This window comes from Platichthys flesus, chromosome 8, assembly GCF_949316205.1.
Source record: "Platichthys flesus chromosome 8, fPlaFle2.1, whole genome shotgun sequence".
Classification (NCBI taxonomy): Eukaryota; Metazoa; Chordata; class Actinopteri; order Pleuronectiformes; family Pleuronectidae; genus Platichthys; species Platichthys flesus.
This window is the reverse complement of record NC_084952.1, coordinates 12543782-12561064: the sequence shown is the minus strand read 5'-3', so window position 1 is coordinate 12561064 and position 17283 is coordinate 12543782. Positions and strand designations below refer to the sequence as shown.

Below are 17283 nucleotides of genomic sequence, written 5' to 3'. Positions count from 1 at the left end.
AATATTCTTAAAATGTAGTTGATATTCTCAGAAATTTCTTCAGAAATGGAGTTCCTTCAAAGACAAAGCTTCTCTTCTTTCTGAGGTTCAAAAACAAGATCCAAATAAAAACAGTTAAATGCAGTTAAAAAGGCAACCTCATAAAATGTTTCATTTTTCTCCACACAATCATATGGGAAAGTTAAATACGTATTTCTATTGCATAGAGTTGCCAGCCTCTGACCGTCTGTGCGTGTTCTAACACACTTATGTCTACATGTACTTGAGGTTTGTCTTGCAGAGAAGAATAAATTAATATTGATCTGCGACTACAGAATGAAGCGGCCTGTAATGTCGGCTCTGGCTCAACAGACTGCAGAAGCCTGTGTCTCTTGTTTATGACCGATCATCATCCCTGGCTCTCTCTATCATATCGCTTTCTATCTGTCCCTCTCCCTCCACCCTCTTGACTCTAGGAGAACAGGCCTGGTCGTGCACTCCTCCACTGGCACTCGATTTGTGGAGGTCGTGCCTATGAATCGGTATAAAGACAATGTTATTGTATTTAAGTGTCACTTGGGTTGGCAGCTGAGGGAATCTACAGTGAGCAGCCAGGCAGATTGATATAATGGTTAAACAATGATTAATTTCAGTAAATTCTTCAAACTAACAGTCGACCTATAATACAGTTGTTTGTTGCAGCTCTTTCTCAGTTTTTTTCGTTTTTCCGTTAAAGCTCTTTGTGGGACATTTCAGCCTCCATAGAAACCTCAGAGGACAGATGGACAGAGACATCAGTCTGAGACACTTGACACATTGAGGCTTCTCATAGCTGACAGCTACAGCAGATACAGGATCTGTAACACAGGGAACTGCAGTTGTAACTTAAGCGCGAATATTGTACGAAAATGTTTAAGTTTTAAAAAAAAATCCAAATTTAATGAATTATTCCTTAATTAATTTTGAGTTGATGTGCGCCAAAAAGCCTGATTCAAAAATAATTATCTGACCCAATCATCCATGACACTTACGAATGCAACAGAAAAATAATAGAAACATTTTGTGAGGTTTTAGAAATTATAAAAATCAATAATCCGACTCTCCGGAACTTCCAACGAACCAACAAAAACATCCCATCACCCCTCTGACCCTCCACAACCTCCGGCAGTCTCTCTCTTAATAGAAATTGATGCAGATGTCAAGTATCTAATATATGAGTCAAAGTAGGGGAGGGTGGGGGCACAGAGCGGTAATTGCTGAACCTCACTCCAACTCAGTGGCTGTCACTATATTATAGGATTAAGTCAATATTTGAGTGTGTGTGTGTGTGTGTTTGTGTGTGTGTACAATGATGTTTACTGGAAAACTGAGGCAGAGAAGAGTCTTTGCTGGAGGCATCAGCAGTTTCTGAGTTCTAACTAATCAGGGAACTTTAAATATCCATTCGGACACGAATGGAATCAGAAATACCAATTTATTTGGATATTTGGGATAATAAACTACAAATATAAAACCTTAGATGCAGCTATTGTTGGAGATTTTTTTTCCAAATCTCAGATTTTCTCTCATTAGCAACTTTAATTATTACCATTATGGATAATGCTACAATTAATAAGCTGTAACCTCTAACAAACTAATACTGTGAGATTCATCAGGTTTGCATGTTGCTTTCATTTCCCTTTATTGATCTAGATAGTAAGACATCACATACCATCACAGTTCCTTCTTGTAATTCTTTGTATTTTTTGTCAAGACCAAAGACTGCATATAAAGATGGATGACATGTTTACACAATGCAGAAATGAAGCCAAACATTCCCAGATACGAATGCTGGACAGGAACGCAGCCATCTGGCACTACTTGGAGCCAGAGTCTGCACAGTAGTAATTAGGGGATGGAGCCGCGGTAGAGGTCCCACCGATACACGTGCTCCACCAATCGTGAGTAAGGCTCAGCTGTCAATCCTGATGTTTGACCCCATTATAGCATCAACTAACTAATTAAAACCAGACTTAGTGGAAACATGAACACTTGAACAAACATCACAAGAACTGCCTAAAATGACAGAAACCTTCTTTGAGAAACGGTTTGGTCCATGTCCCGCCCACTAACATGGATGAGAGGGGGGCAGGGTTATGACTTATATTGCACCTAAGCCACCAGTTGGATTGGATTGAGAGTTTGACTTCACTTGGGGAGTCATGCTGTCCATCCTTATATACTGTCAGGACAGACAAAAGTCAACAAGTCACACAACATTATTGGCCAGTTTGAGGAAACAAAATTATGCTTAGATGAATTTCCTAAAAAAAAAAAAAAATGCTGCTGGATTAGTTCACCTTTTCCTTGGCTAAAATTGGAAGCATTGACAGCAAGTGCGTTATGATGGTGACCAGTACAGAGCCCCTAAGGAAACATGGGCATAAAAAAATATATTAAAGTTTTCTTCCAGAAAGTATTGCATGCACACACATTTTAGAAAAATATGATTTAGCATTGTTTTGAAGATTTTTCATTATTAGTAATTAGTAATTCCACCCGAGTAGATTGCTGGGGGAAACATTTTTTTTTTTTTTGCCCATGTACCCTTCGCCGCTCCGTAGACCAGTTATAGTACAAATAATCAAAGAGCACAGATTCAAGTAATGTTTCTGATAACGGACTGCGATAATAGCAAGTACAGTATGATGAAGACAGAGCAAGTGAAGAGTCAGACCCGTTGGTTAATTTGCTCACGATCAGTGTAGAAAATACTGTACAATATTATTGCTGCTGGTTTCCTTAGTGATGGATTACTGACGAGCATGGCTTTGATGACTCGAGCAGATACTGTACCTGTATCCCAAAAGGCATTGTGAGCAACAACAGCCTTATGGCCATTGGTTTTTAGTTTTGTATTGTTAATCTCTACATTGTAATAACCCCCCTCCATTTTACACACATCAACACTTTGACATGGATTCGAACAGTTTGTCTCACCGGGCTGAAAGAAAGGTGTAAACAGTCCAACAGTTTGCTGTATTGTGTCCTAATTTTCAAGGCAAATATAAGAAATTCATACAGCATGTGTGCTTTAGGGAAAGGGAAATTAGAGTTGACCTTCTATGGACGGTACATAGTAGGAACTCTTGATGCTCCTTGATGAGAGGCCCTTATCTGCAGAGGCTCTCTGAGGCTTTGTCCGTCTTTGGGCGTTTTCCCTCCAAGTTCAAATACAGAAATTATAACAAGTAAACAGTGTTGTATGCATGCTGGTGCAATAGTGTCCTGTGGGGCCATTTGATTTAGATACAGAGAGATGGTTCAGGACAAAATTGCAAAACAAGTCTGTTCTAAACAGGAAAAAAAATCCCGAGTTGGTGTTGGAAAGATAACACTCTGATATGTGACAGGGGTGACACTGGAAAAGGCTGATATACATATTTATCCCCCAAGCAACAGCATCATGGCTGAAAGGTGGTTTCACCTCACATTTTGAATTCAAAGATAATTCTGGTTTATTTTAACTTGAGATCATGATTATGTCCACTGAACAATGGCCCAAACTAGGAAAATATGTTGGTTATGAAACAGAATGATCCTTTAAGTTATCTGAAATAAAAAGATATAGTTGCTCTGTGAATGACAGCTGAGTCCTGATGATGCAGGATGAATGGGGCAAGGGATGGAGGTCTGGAGGAGAGTAGGTGGTGGTTGAGGGATAAAGTGCATCATTATCATTTTCCAGTGAGAGGTGGCATGTGAGGCGGATTTGTGAGTTTGTGTTAAAATGTTATCAGAGTTCTGTTTCAAGGGGTGGGGGCAGGGGAGGGGGACTCAAAGTACATGTCCGGGTCATGTTGGGATCTAAAGTTTCATTTATGGTCCACTTCATCAACGATGGGGATGTTGTAACTCTGGAACAGAGGCTGCATGAAGAGGCCTAACGTCCCGACCACGCACACACACACAAAGATCCACAGGAAGAGACGATCGATCACCATGGCCACGTACTTCCAGTCTTCAATGATCTGCAGAGACAAAGGGAAGTTACACAATACATATTTCCACTGTTGACACGGCCAACACAACATTACAAGGATTTAATGAGTTAATTAGTAATCAGCCCTCACTGGACAGTTCAGCTGAAGATGTGGAAATTATCATTAGTTTGGCAGGTTTATTGTAATAAAAAAGAACATAGTTGGCAAATTGAAATTTAAAAAAAGATGAGAGATCATCAAAGTTGTTACAATTCTTCCAAAGAGTGATGGTATTGTCTGTACTAATTCATCTTAATCGGTTCCATAGTTATTAAAGCATTTTACTTGGAGCCATAAATGTCCCCCTTATCGTAGCACTTCAGGAAAAGTCGGGGGGTCACCGTGTAATTACTATCTATGCAATTGCCATTATCACACGCACACACACATACGCAGACACTTTTCTTCCAAACACCCTACCCCTTCATCATCATCCTCGCTCTTCATCTTCTCAGCGATGTATCTCACTCCATCCACTGCATCCTCCACATCAATGTTAGACTTGAGAGTCAGCCTCTTTCTGAACTCTGTGTTCTCTGACAAGTCGCTGACCTTCCAGCCGTAGTGTTTGGCTGAATCCTCATTGACAAAGAAGGACGAGGAGGAATCTGCCATTCCCAAGGTGCTTCCCATCCCTCCATCTGCTCCACGCATTTTCTGGTCAGAGTATGATCTCTGCTGGTGTTTTTTCCGGAACTTCTCGCGAATGTTGGAGCTACCAGGTCTCCGCATGAAGAGGTAAGTGGGGAGCCGGTATAAGAAGATACGCTTGACCCAGGGAGGCATGGTGTGCGTACTGGGGGCCCGGTGGTGTACATTGAGCACGCAAACGCTGGTTACAATGGAGAAGGTGACCAGCACCATCGAAAACATTAGGTACTTCCCGATAAGAGGCACTGCTAAAGACGTAGGTGGTACAATCTTTGAGATCAGGAGTAAAAACACAGTGAGGGCCAGAAGGACAGAGATACAGAGAGTCATCTTCTCACCACAGTCTGACGGGAGGTAGAACACCAGAATGGCCAGGGATGTTATCAGGATGCAGGGAATGATCAGGTTGATGGTGTAGAACAGAGGTTTTCTCTTTATAATAAAGTCATAGGTAATGTCCAGGTACCTGATATCATTAGGGTCTTCATTCTTTCGTCCGGGCAATGAAACAATATCCCACTCGCCACTGGGTTTGAAGTCGTCACGTGAGGCAAAGTCACTGAGAAGGATGAGGTCGATCTCCGTGTGGTCGTAGGTCCAAGAGCGAAACTTAAGGGTGCAGTTCTGCTGGTCGAAGGGGAAGTCACGGACTTCAATTTTACAAGCAGACTTGTAGATGGCTGGTGGAAGCCAGGCTACCTCACCGTTGTTGGAAACCACAGCATTAGAGTAGAAGGAGACTTCATAGGTCCCATCGGCACTGAAGGAAGGAAAAAGTGGGAAACACGTACAAGAAGGGACAAAGGTAAAGGTCAAGTCAAAGCACTCAAAACAGACTGCTGGAAGGATAATTATTATTATTAAAGTGAATTGTATCTATTTTGTAGTCCTTTAAAGCATACATACAAACATATTAAAATGACATAAACCTAAAATGTAATGATGAGAAGGATGGAGTAGAACTGCTCCTCCTGTTTACATTTTTAAGCTTATGATATACATAAGAGACAATAAAAGCAAATGGCCCACGTTGTCATACTGACATTTAAGGTGCATTGATGCATCAACATCAACCAATGCATTGAGAAACAAACAAGAAAAGACCTTAATTGGTATTTTCATCCAAAATAAATTGTCAACGCAGGTCCTTGTATTTCCAACGTAACACAGAGTTTGTGATGAAACAAAACTAAAAAAACAATCCTGTCAACTTGTGGGCGGGGCTCAGTAGTTGGGGAAAGGCTCCTCACTTGCAGGTGAGCTGTGAGGTTGGGGAGACATGGTCATATCAGCCTGTTCAAGGTGTTTAGTGTTACATTCAAGGCATTTTAAAGCCATGAGGGGACATTTTTCATGACAAACATTTGAAAAGTTAACTGAAGAACAAAGAGTTTTAAGGGGTATAATAAGCTACAAGAGTGGGACGCCATGTTATCATCCAATAGTCTAGTAGAATACTCTGTATGTTCTTAAACTTGCTATTCTGGAAAATGTACGTTACCTTTGAAACAACAAAAAATGTAACCATGCATAAGTACACATGTGCATTGAGTCTATTGCAACATTACATCATGTGGTCAAGCGTTGCATTGGCCACTGAAGAGCATTCCCAAAATCCTGGTTGAGCTTCCTCCTAATAATAAAAAAAACAGTGGAGTGTTTTGGCATCTGACGATACTTTAAACTAGTGCTTCTATTAAAGACTTACCGGATCTTACTTCATGATTTCGCCCTCGCAGGATGTAAAACGTACCCTTTGGTCTTATAGTGCAGTTATAGGCTGAACGTCAACTAATAGTGAGAAAACTGAAGATCATAATTGCAACACAACACATGTGCATTCATTCAATTGAGCATCACTTGTCAGCCATGCAGCCGATGAATGAGGCAGTGAAGCTGAAGCATGAACATTATGGAGTCTGTCCCGCAGCAACATCTGGAGGCAAACAGCTGAGTTGACTTGAGTAATTAATTTACTCCACTCACTGATGGCGTGCTGAGAAAATGATTTCTTGTCTGTCACCATGTGTCTGCCGGTGACGTGGCACATGCAACAGCTCTGTGTGAGCTGAGAGCTACAGGACGTCTTTTGTTGTCTCAGGAGAAGAGCTCGCCCCGGGACACATGCAAGCAACATGGCAACAACTGCCCACCCCCTCACCACCTCAAATCTGCTGAGCCTGACTTTTTCTTCTTCATCTCGCCGAGGCTGCAGGTGATGCATTATAGATAAGTGGCCTATCAATTATAAAGCAGGTCAGGAATCCAACCATCACACTCAGTCTCTAATGCTTTGGAGCTGCCGTGAATATGCAGTCCGATCAAAAATGCAGAGGCCCCCACCTGCTCACTGTGGGTCTGCAACCCCTGACCTGGTCAGCGATCTGAGCCTGAAGTAGTGCTGATCATTTCCCATCATTATGCCTCTTGAGCCTTTATGCTACTTACATGGTCTTTAGCTGACCAGCAGTCTGTGCTCGACAAGGCCGGCCTAAAGGGTGAGGTAACACTGATGATGACCAGAACACAAGCCTGTTGCAACACCTCAGTCTCAGGGTTACATTATACACTTGACCTTTGACACAAGAGTTTAGAAAACATTCTCACACACAGGTCTTTTTAGTAGACAATCTTATTATTGATATCACATAGTCTTCATCAGCAGTTTGATAAGACTCAATTACCGTGGAATTTGAAAACTGAAATTATCTGCTGATGACTGGCAGCTTTCAAGTGATCTGGTGGTGAGATCAAAAGGCTGAAGCAAAGAGAAATGTTTGAAGTTTTCTTTCAAAGACATTCATTGAACTGGCTTTTTGAACTAGCAGCAGTCTGTTCTAGTACTTTGGAGCGAAATTTACAAAAGCTCCATCTCAGATTTTCTTTTGGCAGTTAGACTTGCCGGCTATGATCGCAGTGTTGTCGAGGGGACAAAGTTGAATAGCATTTCAGCTATGTATTTTACATCCCAGTGGAACTAACAAGTTTTATTTAGAAAGTAACATCCATTGGTTATGGTAAGACATTTTGGCTTCTTTTTTTTCTTTTTTTTTGATGGGACAGAATTCTAGGTACAGAGAGTGGGGGAAGCATTGGTCATAGCCGAACCTGTGGCCGGAAGGTGAGCTAACCAGATGAGCTTACCAAATGAGCTAACCAGATGAGCTTACCAGATGAGCTAAGCAGATGAGCTAACCAGATGAGCTAACCAGATGAGCCAACTGGTTTTCCTACTAGATGTGAATCAGCAACCAGAAGAAAATCATTGCAAATGTGAAACTCAAACACAGTGAAGATCCTTCCTGTGAGTGATTTGTGTATGAACTACAGTTGAGTGCAGATTGACAGATGAGATGGGGCCTTTGTGTCTGTCAGCAAACTCTCCAGTGGAAAATGGAGTAACTTATGAATAACTTATCAAGATTCTCCTGTATTGATTTTTCCTTGCAGCCATCACAGCCACACGATGATGTTTAGATGTGCACGCAAAGTAAAAATAATCTTTGGATCAATCACGCTCGATATGCAGGAACTCCAGTCTCTCCACAACTTTCTCTCTGCAAAATCTGTCAACTCTCGTCCCTTAAAGGATCAGTGATTATCATGAGCTGTTAACAAGCGTGTTAACAAGATTGTAATGCTTGTATTCATTATTCTGTAAGAGGTGACAAGGGGCTAAGACAGGTGAGGTAAAAGGACAAAAGGAATAAGACGATAGAAGGTTAAGTATTTTAGGTAAATTGGGCTTTTTGTGACCATTACAGATCTGTTCTTTTAATCACTTATCGTTTTACAGACAGACTCATTGTGTGGGTCATGAGGCAGAAGTAGGTTTGCAAAGGGGCGGAAAAATTTCCGGTAAATTTCCGGACACTTTTCATGGGAATATTCAGCTCTGGAATTTTGAAAAAAAAAACATATATGCAAATTAAACGCAGAGCAATAAAAACATAATTCAAAACTCTATTTTAAAGTTGTATGGAATGCAGTACACGCTGCATGTTGAATTTCAACCCTGCACTGTGCATTTCTCCATTCCTTGTGCAGATAATTCCCATCATCCTGCACACTACAGCAGGGCTATTGAGGCCTGCTGTAGTGTGCAGAACTAGTCAGGTAAGTTTCGATAATATTGCTGGGGAAAATATATTAACATGCTGATTGAGAATCGTTCATCTGTCCCTCTAGCCTCCTTCTAGACATTTATCCATCAATGTAAAATATTTTTAAAGACGATTCCAATTATTTATATCTCTGGCATTGCATTAGGGTTTTTTTAACAAGCTTTTTTCTCATCTTATTCTTGAGAACAATTCCACATGCACTATCTCATGCGGAGACATTTCACCCCGGCCAATGTAAAAGGAAAGGCTGTGTACATTTGCAAATACTTTACAAAGATCTATGTTAAGAATGACACAGATCCAGAAGCATATAGTCAAGTGCCCAAAGTTTCCTCAGGGCTCAAATCAGCCTATGACAAAACAAATGTTTATATTTATGTCTGTATATGACAAGGTAAATACAGTTAGTATAAATTATCCACCAAATTTCCCGTTAATTCCTGTATATTCCCGTATATTCCCGTATATTCCCATGGAAAGTTTCCAACTTTGAATATTCCCCGGAGTTTTGCAACCCTAGGCAGACGTACTTGTTGTAGAGGACGATGTCTGGCAGCCAGATGTTTTGTGACGGTAGACGTATTTTCTTGATGCCGTCATACTCTTCGGGGTCCCACATTAATCTGTAGTCATTCCATGACTGAGGGCCAAATGCACAGACAAACCAAAAATATGAATATATTCAAAAGCCACACAACACAAGGACACACAAATACAGATGCATGCATATAAATGACATGCAAACAAATTCAAGGACAGTCAGTTTCTGCCTGACTGCCTGTTTGAAATTCATTTAAAAACTAGAGCTGTACTCAGTAGAGCACAAACCTCCGCTAAGTTCATATATATTCAATCAGGTTCAACGAAATTTCACAAATTCATATATATCAGTTCCCTTAATATGTCAGATTTTGGGGTTCTTTTCCAAAGCATCCATCCAGTAATTCTTGAATAACATTGCTTAACAATAATGGACAGGGGGGACGACAGAGTCTCCTAAGTGGAGTTAAAAGCAGAATACGGACATTTCTCCTGCAAACATGTTTTGTCTTGTCGTGGTCTGACCTCACACAACACACGCATAAACACACACTTGCAAAAAAATAAATGACACAAACCTGAGTGAGCCAACAGTTTGTTGTCATGATCTGCTCCCTCTCATTCTGAAACACACACACAGACAAAGATGGTTTATTAACGTCCAAAAAGTAGATCTGCAGCATTTATTTCTCAAATAAGCTTTTTAGTCTTGATGACTACTCAAAGCACTTTATAGTTACGGTTATTGCCATTACTTGTTCAGCATCTTGATGGGGAAGACTGGAATTGAACCGCCGACCCATTGGTTTGAGGACGAGGACAGTGTGTGTGTTTGTGTGTGTGTGTGAATATGTGTTTCCTCACCACATTGATCAGCTGGGCGAGAGACACTTGGATGTAAATGGCGACCTGCTGACTGTTGTTGACAGCTGGTCTGATCAGCTTGTTGTAGCGCTCCGGTGACAACAGGTGAGTCACCAGCCGCTCCTCCACCTCCGCACACAAGGCAGCTGAAAACAACCAAGATGTCAAACTTCCGCCAGAACAACAGCAACAATGAAAAACATGGGAAGAAAAAAAATAGGGTTCTAAACTCATTATGTCGCTGTGCATCTGATTATGTGTGGTCACCCGTCTCTGCGTAAATATATAACCCTCGGATTAGGCCGGCCTCCTTGGGTTGACCTTTCCAGCTCCACAGTTCTGGTTCATGATGTTTTAATCGACTCATGTTTTGCTCTGTTGAGTGAGAACAGGTCAAAGTGGCTCCGATATCGAATAAATGGTGGGTGTAATAGTGAGTGTCTCACGGTTGGATGAAGCCCAAAGCCTCAGTGGACATTTGAACAGAGGTGAAAAGCAGCTGGTTTATTCAGAACTTTTTGACTTTGAATTTTAAATTTAGTAATCTGATTCACTGAGTGTGAGAATAAATCACATCTCTTGAGCAAATTGATTGAGGAAACACTTGACACCAACATGTGGACTTCTTCAGACTTTCAAAACGGCCTTCTTAGTCGGCTCTCTGTTTAGATCACTGCTGACCTCTTGTTGATCATGGTGAGACAACCCTCAGCGAAGCACGAACACGCTCACGCCTGGAGCAGTGGTTGGTGAAGCGATGTTTAAATCTCGTGCTGTGGGGTCGCGATAATCAGGTGCTGCCGCAATGTACCCAGCTGCATATCCTCAGATGTAATGAGTGTGTAATGAGTGTGTGTGTGTGTGTGTGTGTGTGTGTGTGTGTGTGTGTGTGTGTGTGTGTGTGTGTGCGACGGGGAAAGAGAGTAGGCAATCGCTCACACACAATGCATAAATCCTTTTTATCTTAACGACTAACCACTCAGGCATTTCACTGTATGTGTTGATTGTTAATAATGCGTGCAATCTAAAGTTCATTTGACAATAATGAGTCATATTTGTCCACTTACACAAACACGCACACAGAACCACTGCAGGCCTGATAACCCAAACCCATGAGATCAACAAGGAACAGTGTCTGACTGAGTCACAGAGCTTCAGCGGCAGTGGTTGGTTCGGACTCTGTCAGAGATTTAGACATTTAAACTCAAGAAAAACCATTTGTCTTAAATTTAATGAATTACGTGATTTCATGTTTCCAGTTCTTAAGGTTCTTGATTTATTCAAAATGTTAGTTTCATCTGCATAAGCCAAAACCACAAATGCATAATTTCCCTCAAGTGACACCTGTAATACCGTCTAACCCACAACACTTGTTCTATACTCAGACGACTAACACGGACATCACTAATGACTTTCCATTAGGTCATATCACTGCACAGTTGATTGGATTTGGCAGTGGTTTAATTTCAGCCACAAACATACAGCGATTCAGTAAAACACTCGTAGTGAAACAGCTGTGAAAACACTTCTGTTCTGAGAGCACAAATGTACTTTTGTGCCGACATCTCAAAACTTAGCAGCTTTACTATGAATATTGTTTATTTTTGCATTTACTTACACTGAGTTTCAGCTATGCGCCTGGCTGTCATATCAATATCTATACCAGATAAAAAAAGGTTTTCTGAGGAGAAGAGACACTGAGCTTTAAGGTGAAGGTGTATTCTACACTTGGTCACTCTGCATTAACCTCTACTGGACCTCCGTCTGTGGAGGAGACGAGTCGTGTCCAGCGTCTGAGCAGCTGTGACATGACACTGAGCCCCGAGGGTAAACGTCTTCAGAGAGCTTTGAAACCCAGCGCTCGGTCGGGCCTGTCTGTCAGGATTAGACAGAGAAGAGAGACACATAAACAGGACGGGACAACACACACAACGGCAAAGTCCGGGTGCGAGACAAAACAATCTGCAGATTAGTGTACAATCATCTGATAAAATGAAATAGGATCATGTCGCATTATGGTGATGATTAATTGAAAATCGAGGTGAATCATGGGTTGGAGCACGAGGGGCTCACAGCTCAGCACTAACTCATTGTTTGTGTGCAGTTGGGATGTAAACTGCTTCGTATTGGAACACAAATTTCTTGTACTAATTAAAAGCAAATGAGGTTTTGAGCTTTTTGGCAGCCTGGGAGTTGAGACGACACTTTCTATTAATCCTGTTGGTCTCGCTCATTGTTCATCGTCTTTGTGCTCTCTTGACTTATTTATAAGAGGTGCGATAAAGAGCAGGAGATACTAAACCACAAAGCAGTGATGAAAAGATGAACGGCCTTAAATGTCACAGTTTCTGAGGAGCTTGAGTAGTAAGTTATTCTACTGTCATAAGTAGCTTTACTGCTAAAATAAAACAAAAAGCATCAATAAATGTCCATTGAATCGAAAGGCTAGTTTTACACAAATGTTTTAGTTTACGTTTCATGATACTACAGGTGTTATACAGCCTTTAAAAGCAGTTGAACAGATTACACAAAAATAAAAGAACCGATTTTCACGAACCTGGGAAGGATGTGGAATAGCTCAGGAAAGAACCCATAAATAATGTGTATGGATCCGGAGTAGAGGCCGGATCCAGGATTTCGTTTTCAAATAGTGAGGGTGTTTTTAAACATTTTCACCATTTTCTCAGAAAATTCTATGGTATCCATGTGTGTTCCATTTGGTGCTGCTTGATTTTAAATGTTGGCCCTTGGCAGAGGTATGCTCTACTGGGTTCCATTCAGTTTTCATAAATACTCAAAAGGTGTTTGGTTTGTCCAGTCTGGGTTACTGGGAAAAAAAAATGGCGCCCTCCGTAGAGAGGACCCACTCTTGATGTAAAAATATATATGTAGGTATTTAAATATAAAAGGGCCCTTTCTAGGGTAAAGGCAACAACCATTTGTACAAATTAGATTATACACACTAGTGAAAACATCACTAGGATTATTTTATTTATATTTTCCGTCATTAGATCCCGTTCACATAAATCGTACACATTGAACCTGTAACATCCATTCCGGCTTACTTTCTTGAGAGTCAATACATTTTTGTCAGGTGTTTGTTCTCAGATCATATATAAATGTTTATTGACTCATTTTGCAGGTTTAATATTTATCCAGATAAATAGTCAGTCACATTGACAGGTGACCTGCATGTCATTGGATTCGGGATTTTTGTTTTAACTCATCTTGCAGTGAAGCAAGTGAAGTAATGAACCACTTTACCACACTAGTTTTAGATTTGAATTCATTTTTGTTGCACAATACGGCAAACTACTGAGTTTTAAAAAGGGTATGTGGCAATACTATGGTTACATTATTGAATCAATAAAGTTTTTGCAGTTTTTTTTATCAACTACTCTAGTTTTGAAGTTTCACAAGTTGTTAATAAATTCAATATTGCATGGATGCCCTGTAGTATGATGCTGGAGAAGTTTTTTTCCACAACTCTGGCAACTTAAATATCACAAACCAACATTGGTATTGCGTTTCCTGTCAGTAGAGAACCTTTTAGATCCAGTGGGAAATTAAAATGACATCGGCTGAAGACATAATCAAAACAAACAAACTCTTGCCGACCCCCCCCCCCCCCCCCCCACACACACACACACAAAAACACACACACACACGCACAGTGTAGTGGCTCCTGACTTCAACACACTTCCTGTGATTTCTGCCTTCGAGAAATAATAGCTACATGCCGCCATGAAATTGTAAAGGGAGTGGTATAAAAATAAAACCGCACAAAATATTAATAAATTGTGAAAGACAAATTATGTCATCGGAAGGACCCCGGATGGCGAGGAAGCACAATAAAGGCCACACAAAGTGGTATAAAGGTTTTGGGTTTGACAGTGAATGGTGAAACGGTAGATGCGGCGAAAATGAGATGAGGGTATGAGGCTGATGTAAGAAGAATTAGAGAGTCAACCAGGAGGTCTCATCACACATGTATGCACGCGCGCACACACACACACACACACACACACACTCACTCACTCCTGTCTGCCTCGTTGCACTCTCCATACCTCAATAATTAATTACTGCTAAAATAAAAATGCCATCATCTCACAAGCACTGAGAGTCAAACACAATTACATATTATTCTCCAAGTCATCCTCAATCAGAGAGAATCAACATAAAATCTCCATTCCAACATATGGAAACTGTGCAAACAAACAAAATAACCTGTCAGGCGCAGTGCTGCAGATGAGTCATGGCACGTTGTTTGACATCAGCGCAGAGTACAAAGACAAATACGCATCAAAATTCCTAGGTTCTTTTCGTCAGGTGAATTATTTAGTGTGTTACCATCTGCTGTGGCCTTTCAGAGACCGAAACAGTTTTCTTTGGAATTACTCAGGCCGTGAATCGGTCATTTTTATAAGATACCCATGTGCCATTCACTTCTGATTTACAACAAGGCACTTCACATCGCTCACTGCCTGAGAGTGTTTTTTTTAGCGTCTCGTTTGAATTTCTCTTGGTTGGCTGCGCGCAAACTGCTCATCACAGACAGTTCTACTGTCCACCAGGATAAATCAACAAATCTTTTCTTTTTTTTTTTATCCGTCACAACTTCTGTCTCTTGTCTTTCTGCCCTGCTTTGCTCTTGTCTTCTCAGCAGAGGCAGGATGAGGACAGAGGAGAGACGCAGGCCGCTGGATAAGCAACAAACTCTCCCATTTTGAGCTGCCACAGTTTCACCATCACATGTTACTGCTGCGTAGTTCTGCACTAGTTCCTTAAAATGTTCCTCTAAATGCATTGAATGCAACCGTCTCTCTCTCTCTCTCTCGCCGTCTACCTGTCTAAGCAACATCCAAGCAAGACAGCCAACACGGTGACTAGCAGTTAACTCTGAGGTGTTGACTCGCTGACACAGAGTCGTCTTGACCAGCCACATGTCTGCAGGTATGAGAAAGCAGTTTTTAAACTCGAGAGAAACAACAACAACCTCACAATGACCCCGGGACTAGATTTAGAGATGCATACTTCTGCCCACCCACGTAAAGGATAACGTTTCACCCAAGGGCTTCAGAAAAGCCAGGGTCGTGTGAGGGTTTCGTGCAACATACTAAACGCAGATAGCGTGTAATCCCCCCTCTCGCGCTCCTAGGCATGGTGCAAACATTTAATGAGCAAAACATTTCATCGGGGATACGTAGCTGTTGCACACATTAGCACATTTACGCCAGCATGCAGCTGATACTGAGAGAGACAGGAAGGGCCAAGAGACAGAGGAGTTATTGATGAGGAACTGAATACGTCAGAGAAGATACAGAATATGAGGAGAGGTCATGAACTAACTAAGATGAATGTGGCGTCCAGGAAGAGACTGAAGAGAGTGAACAGGTTAGAGGAGAAGACAAGACACACAATGAGAGAAAGAGAAAATATATGTAAACAAAGTTGCAGCCTGATTAAATCTTTTTACAGTTACAGATAGGGTAAGATTTGATTGGCCTGATGGAGTGACTGTCATGCTATGGCATACCTTAACTGTAGTCAGAGCACATGACAATGAAAGAGTCTTAGATGTGTAACATCAAAGAGCAGTAAAGAGGTAGAGGAAAAAGAAGATGAAGGAGGAGAGGATATTAACCAGAAGATGATTCACTTAACTTAAATATTGCCAAATGTTCATAACCGATAAATTGATCTTTAGAGCAAATGTGCTCTTTATATGAAACCTCGCAATAAATTACTCAGATAAAACAAGTTTTAGGGAGATTTTAGTATTGCAGAAGTTTTGATTTAAACATATATAATATAACCGTAATTCTGTGAATAGAAACGTAAATCAGAGAGTTAGAATTTCAAAAAGCAAACAAGCAAATATTTGTTCATATGGGAAACCAGTAAAAGCTGACCTTTAACTGCAAAGTGAAATGAAAAAATGAACTTCCCATTGTAATAACTCAGTTACTTACAAACACATTAAACGAATTTGTACTTTGATGTGGGGAGAACATCTCCAACTTAGGGCACTGTGAATGAAACACACTAAAACAATTTGAACACACTAAATTAATTTGAGTGGGTTCTAGGACTGTTGAAGCAGGTAGTGCATGGACATAGTGAGATCACTTTTCAGCACGACAGACAGCTCCTCCTGGGCCTCCTCTATAGAAACAGATTTTCCATTGCTCATCACGTGGTAGGAGTCCACTGTGGGGCCACACTCCATTTTGATATATTACCTTCATCAGAGGGCCTTGACACACACACACACTGCAGGTCATGAGATTTCACCAGGAGCACTTAAACGTGTGTGTGTGTGTGTGTGTGTGTGTGTGTGTGTGTGTGTGCGCGCGAGCGTGCGTATGTGTGCGTGTGCATGTGTATGTGTGCGTACGTGCGCGTGTACCTGCGTGTGTGATGACCCAAGGGGAAACCACAGTGGCAAATGGTTAAACGCAGCTATTGGATTTATGGTTCAATTAAAGGTGAGGGCTGCTGGGAAACGTGTGCAATATCACAGCCATGCAATTCAGATTTGACTAAGCGGGTTTGTTGCGTAAAGACGAACAAGTCAGTTAATTGATACGTGTCGAATCACGTGTTCGATACCACTTCCAGTCCACACTAGCCTGCTTTCCCACTTTACACTGTTATTTATCATGTAAAAATGAGGCTCAAACACTTCCCCAAAATATGAAAGTTTAAAACACAGAGATACTTGTGTTTCAGCCCACAGGAGCAGTGTTTAAACTACAAAGCACACGGGAGATTAAAGGAACTCTCTAACGTCGCAGTAGATCAGTAATATCAGATGTCGTGGACAAAGTCCAGGGAGAGATTTTTGTGGACAGCCCAGGACTGTCCGATTAAAGCCCCACAAAGTAAAAACCTCCCTGTCCCATGCCGTTCCGTCCCGTTCCTGGAGGATTCGAGAGGATTGCTCACCTGCCACGCTGAGAACCAGGAGAGCCAACGCTGCTTTCACCGGGTTTGCCATCGCTTCCCTCCCTCCTCCAGTGCTGCGCACACACGCAAACTTGCAGCCGGGTCTCGGTTTTTCTTCTTCTCCCGCCTCGATGGGAAGTAAATAACGAAACGAA

General features: G+C 41.3%; 1 protein-coding gene across 1 annotated transcript; it reads right to left on the bottom strand.

The window, feature by feature from the left end:
• Positions 1 to 1572: 1572 nt before the first annotated feature.
• Positions 1573 to 9939, bottom strand: LOC133958313 (neuronal acetylcholine receptor subunit beta-2-like). The gene is made up of 5 exons (XM_062393040.1): positions 9895 to 9939; positions 9307 to 9416; positions 4652 to 5412; positions 4422 to 4609; positions 1573 to 3989 (listed from the first exon to the last, which is right to left on the bottom strand). The coding sequence occupies exons 1-5, from the start codon at positions 9919 to 9921 to the stop codon at positions 3834 to 3836; spliced, it is 1242 nt and encodes a 413-aa protein (XP_062249024.1). The 5' UTR covers positions 9922 to 9939; the 3' UTR covers positions 1573 to 3833.
• Between the last annotated feature and the right edge of the window lie 7344 nt (positions 9940 to 17283).

What these genes read in the sequence shown, in the direction of transcription:
- LOC133958313 (XM_062393040.1), bottom strand. Translation starts at nt 9,921, where the DNA reads ATGACAACAAACTGTTGGCTCACTCAG. An exon ending in CAAACTGTTGGCTCACTCAG is followed by an intron (nt 9,417 to 9,894) that starts GTTTGTGTCATT and finishes TTTGGCCCTCAG; the next exon opens with TCATGGAATGACTACAGATT. An exon ending in ATACTCTGACCAGAAAATGC is followed by an intron (nt 4,610 to 4,651) that starts GTGGAGCAGATG and finishes TGGGAATGGCAG; the next exon opens with ATTCCTCCTCGTCCTTCTTT.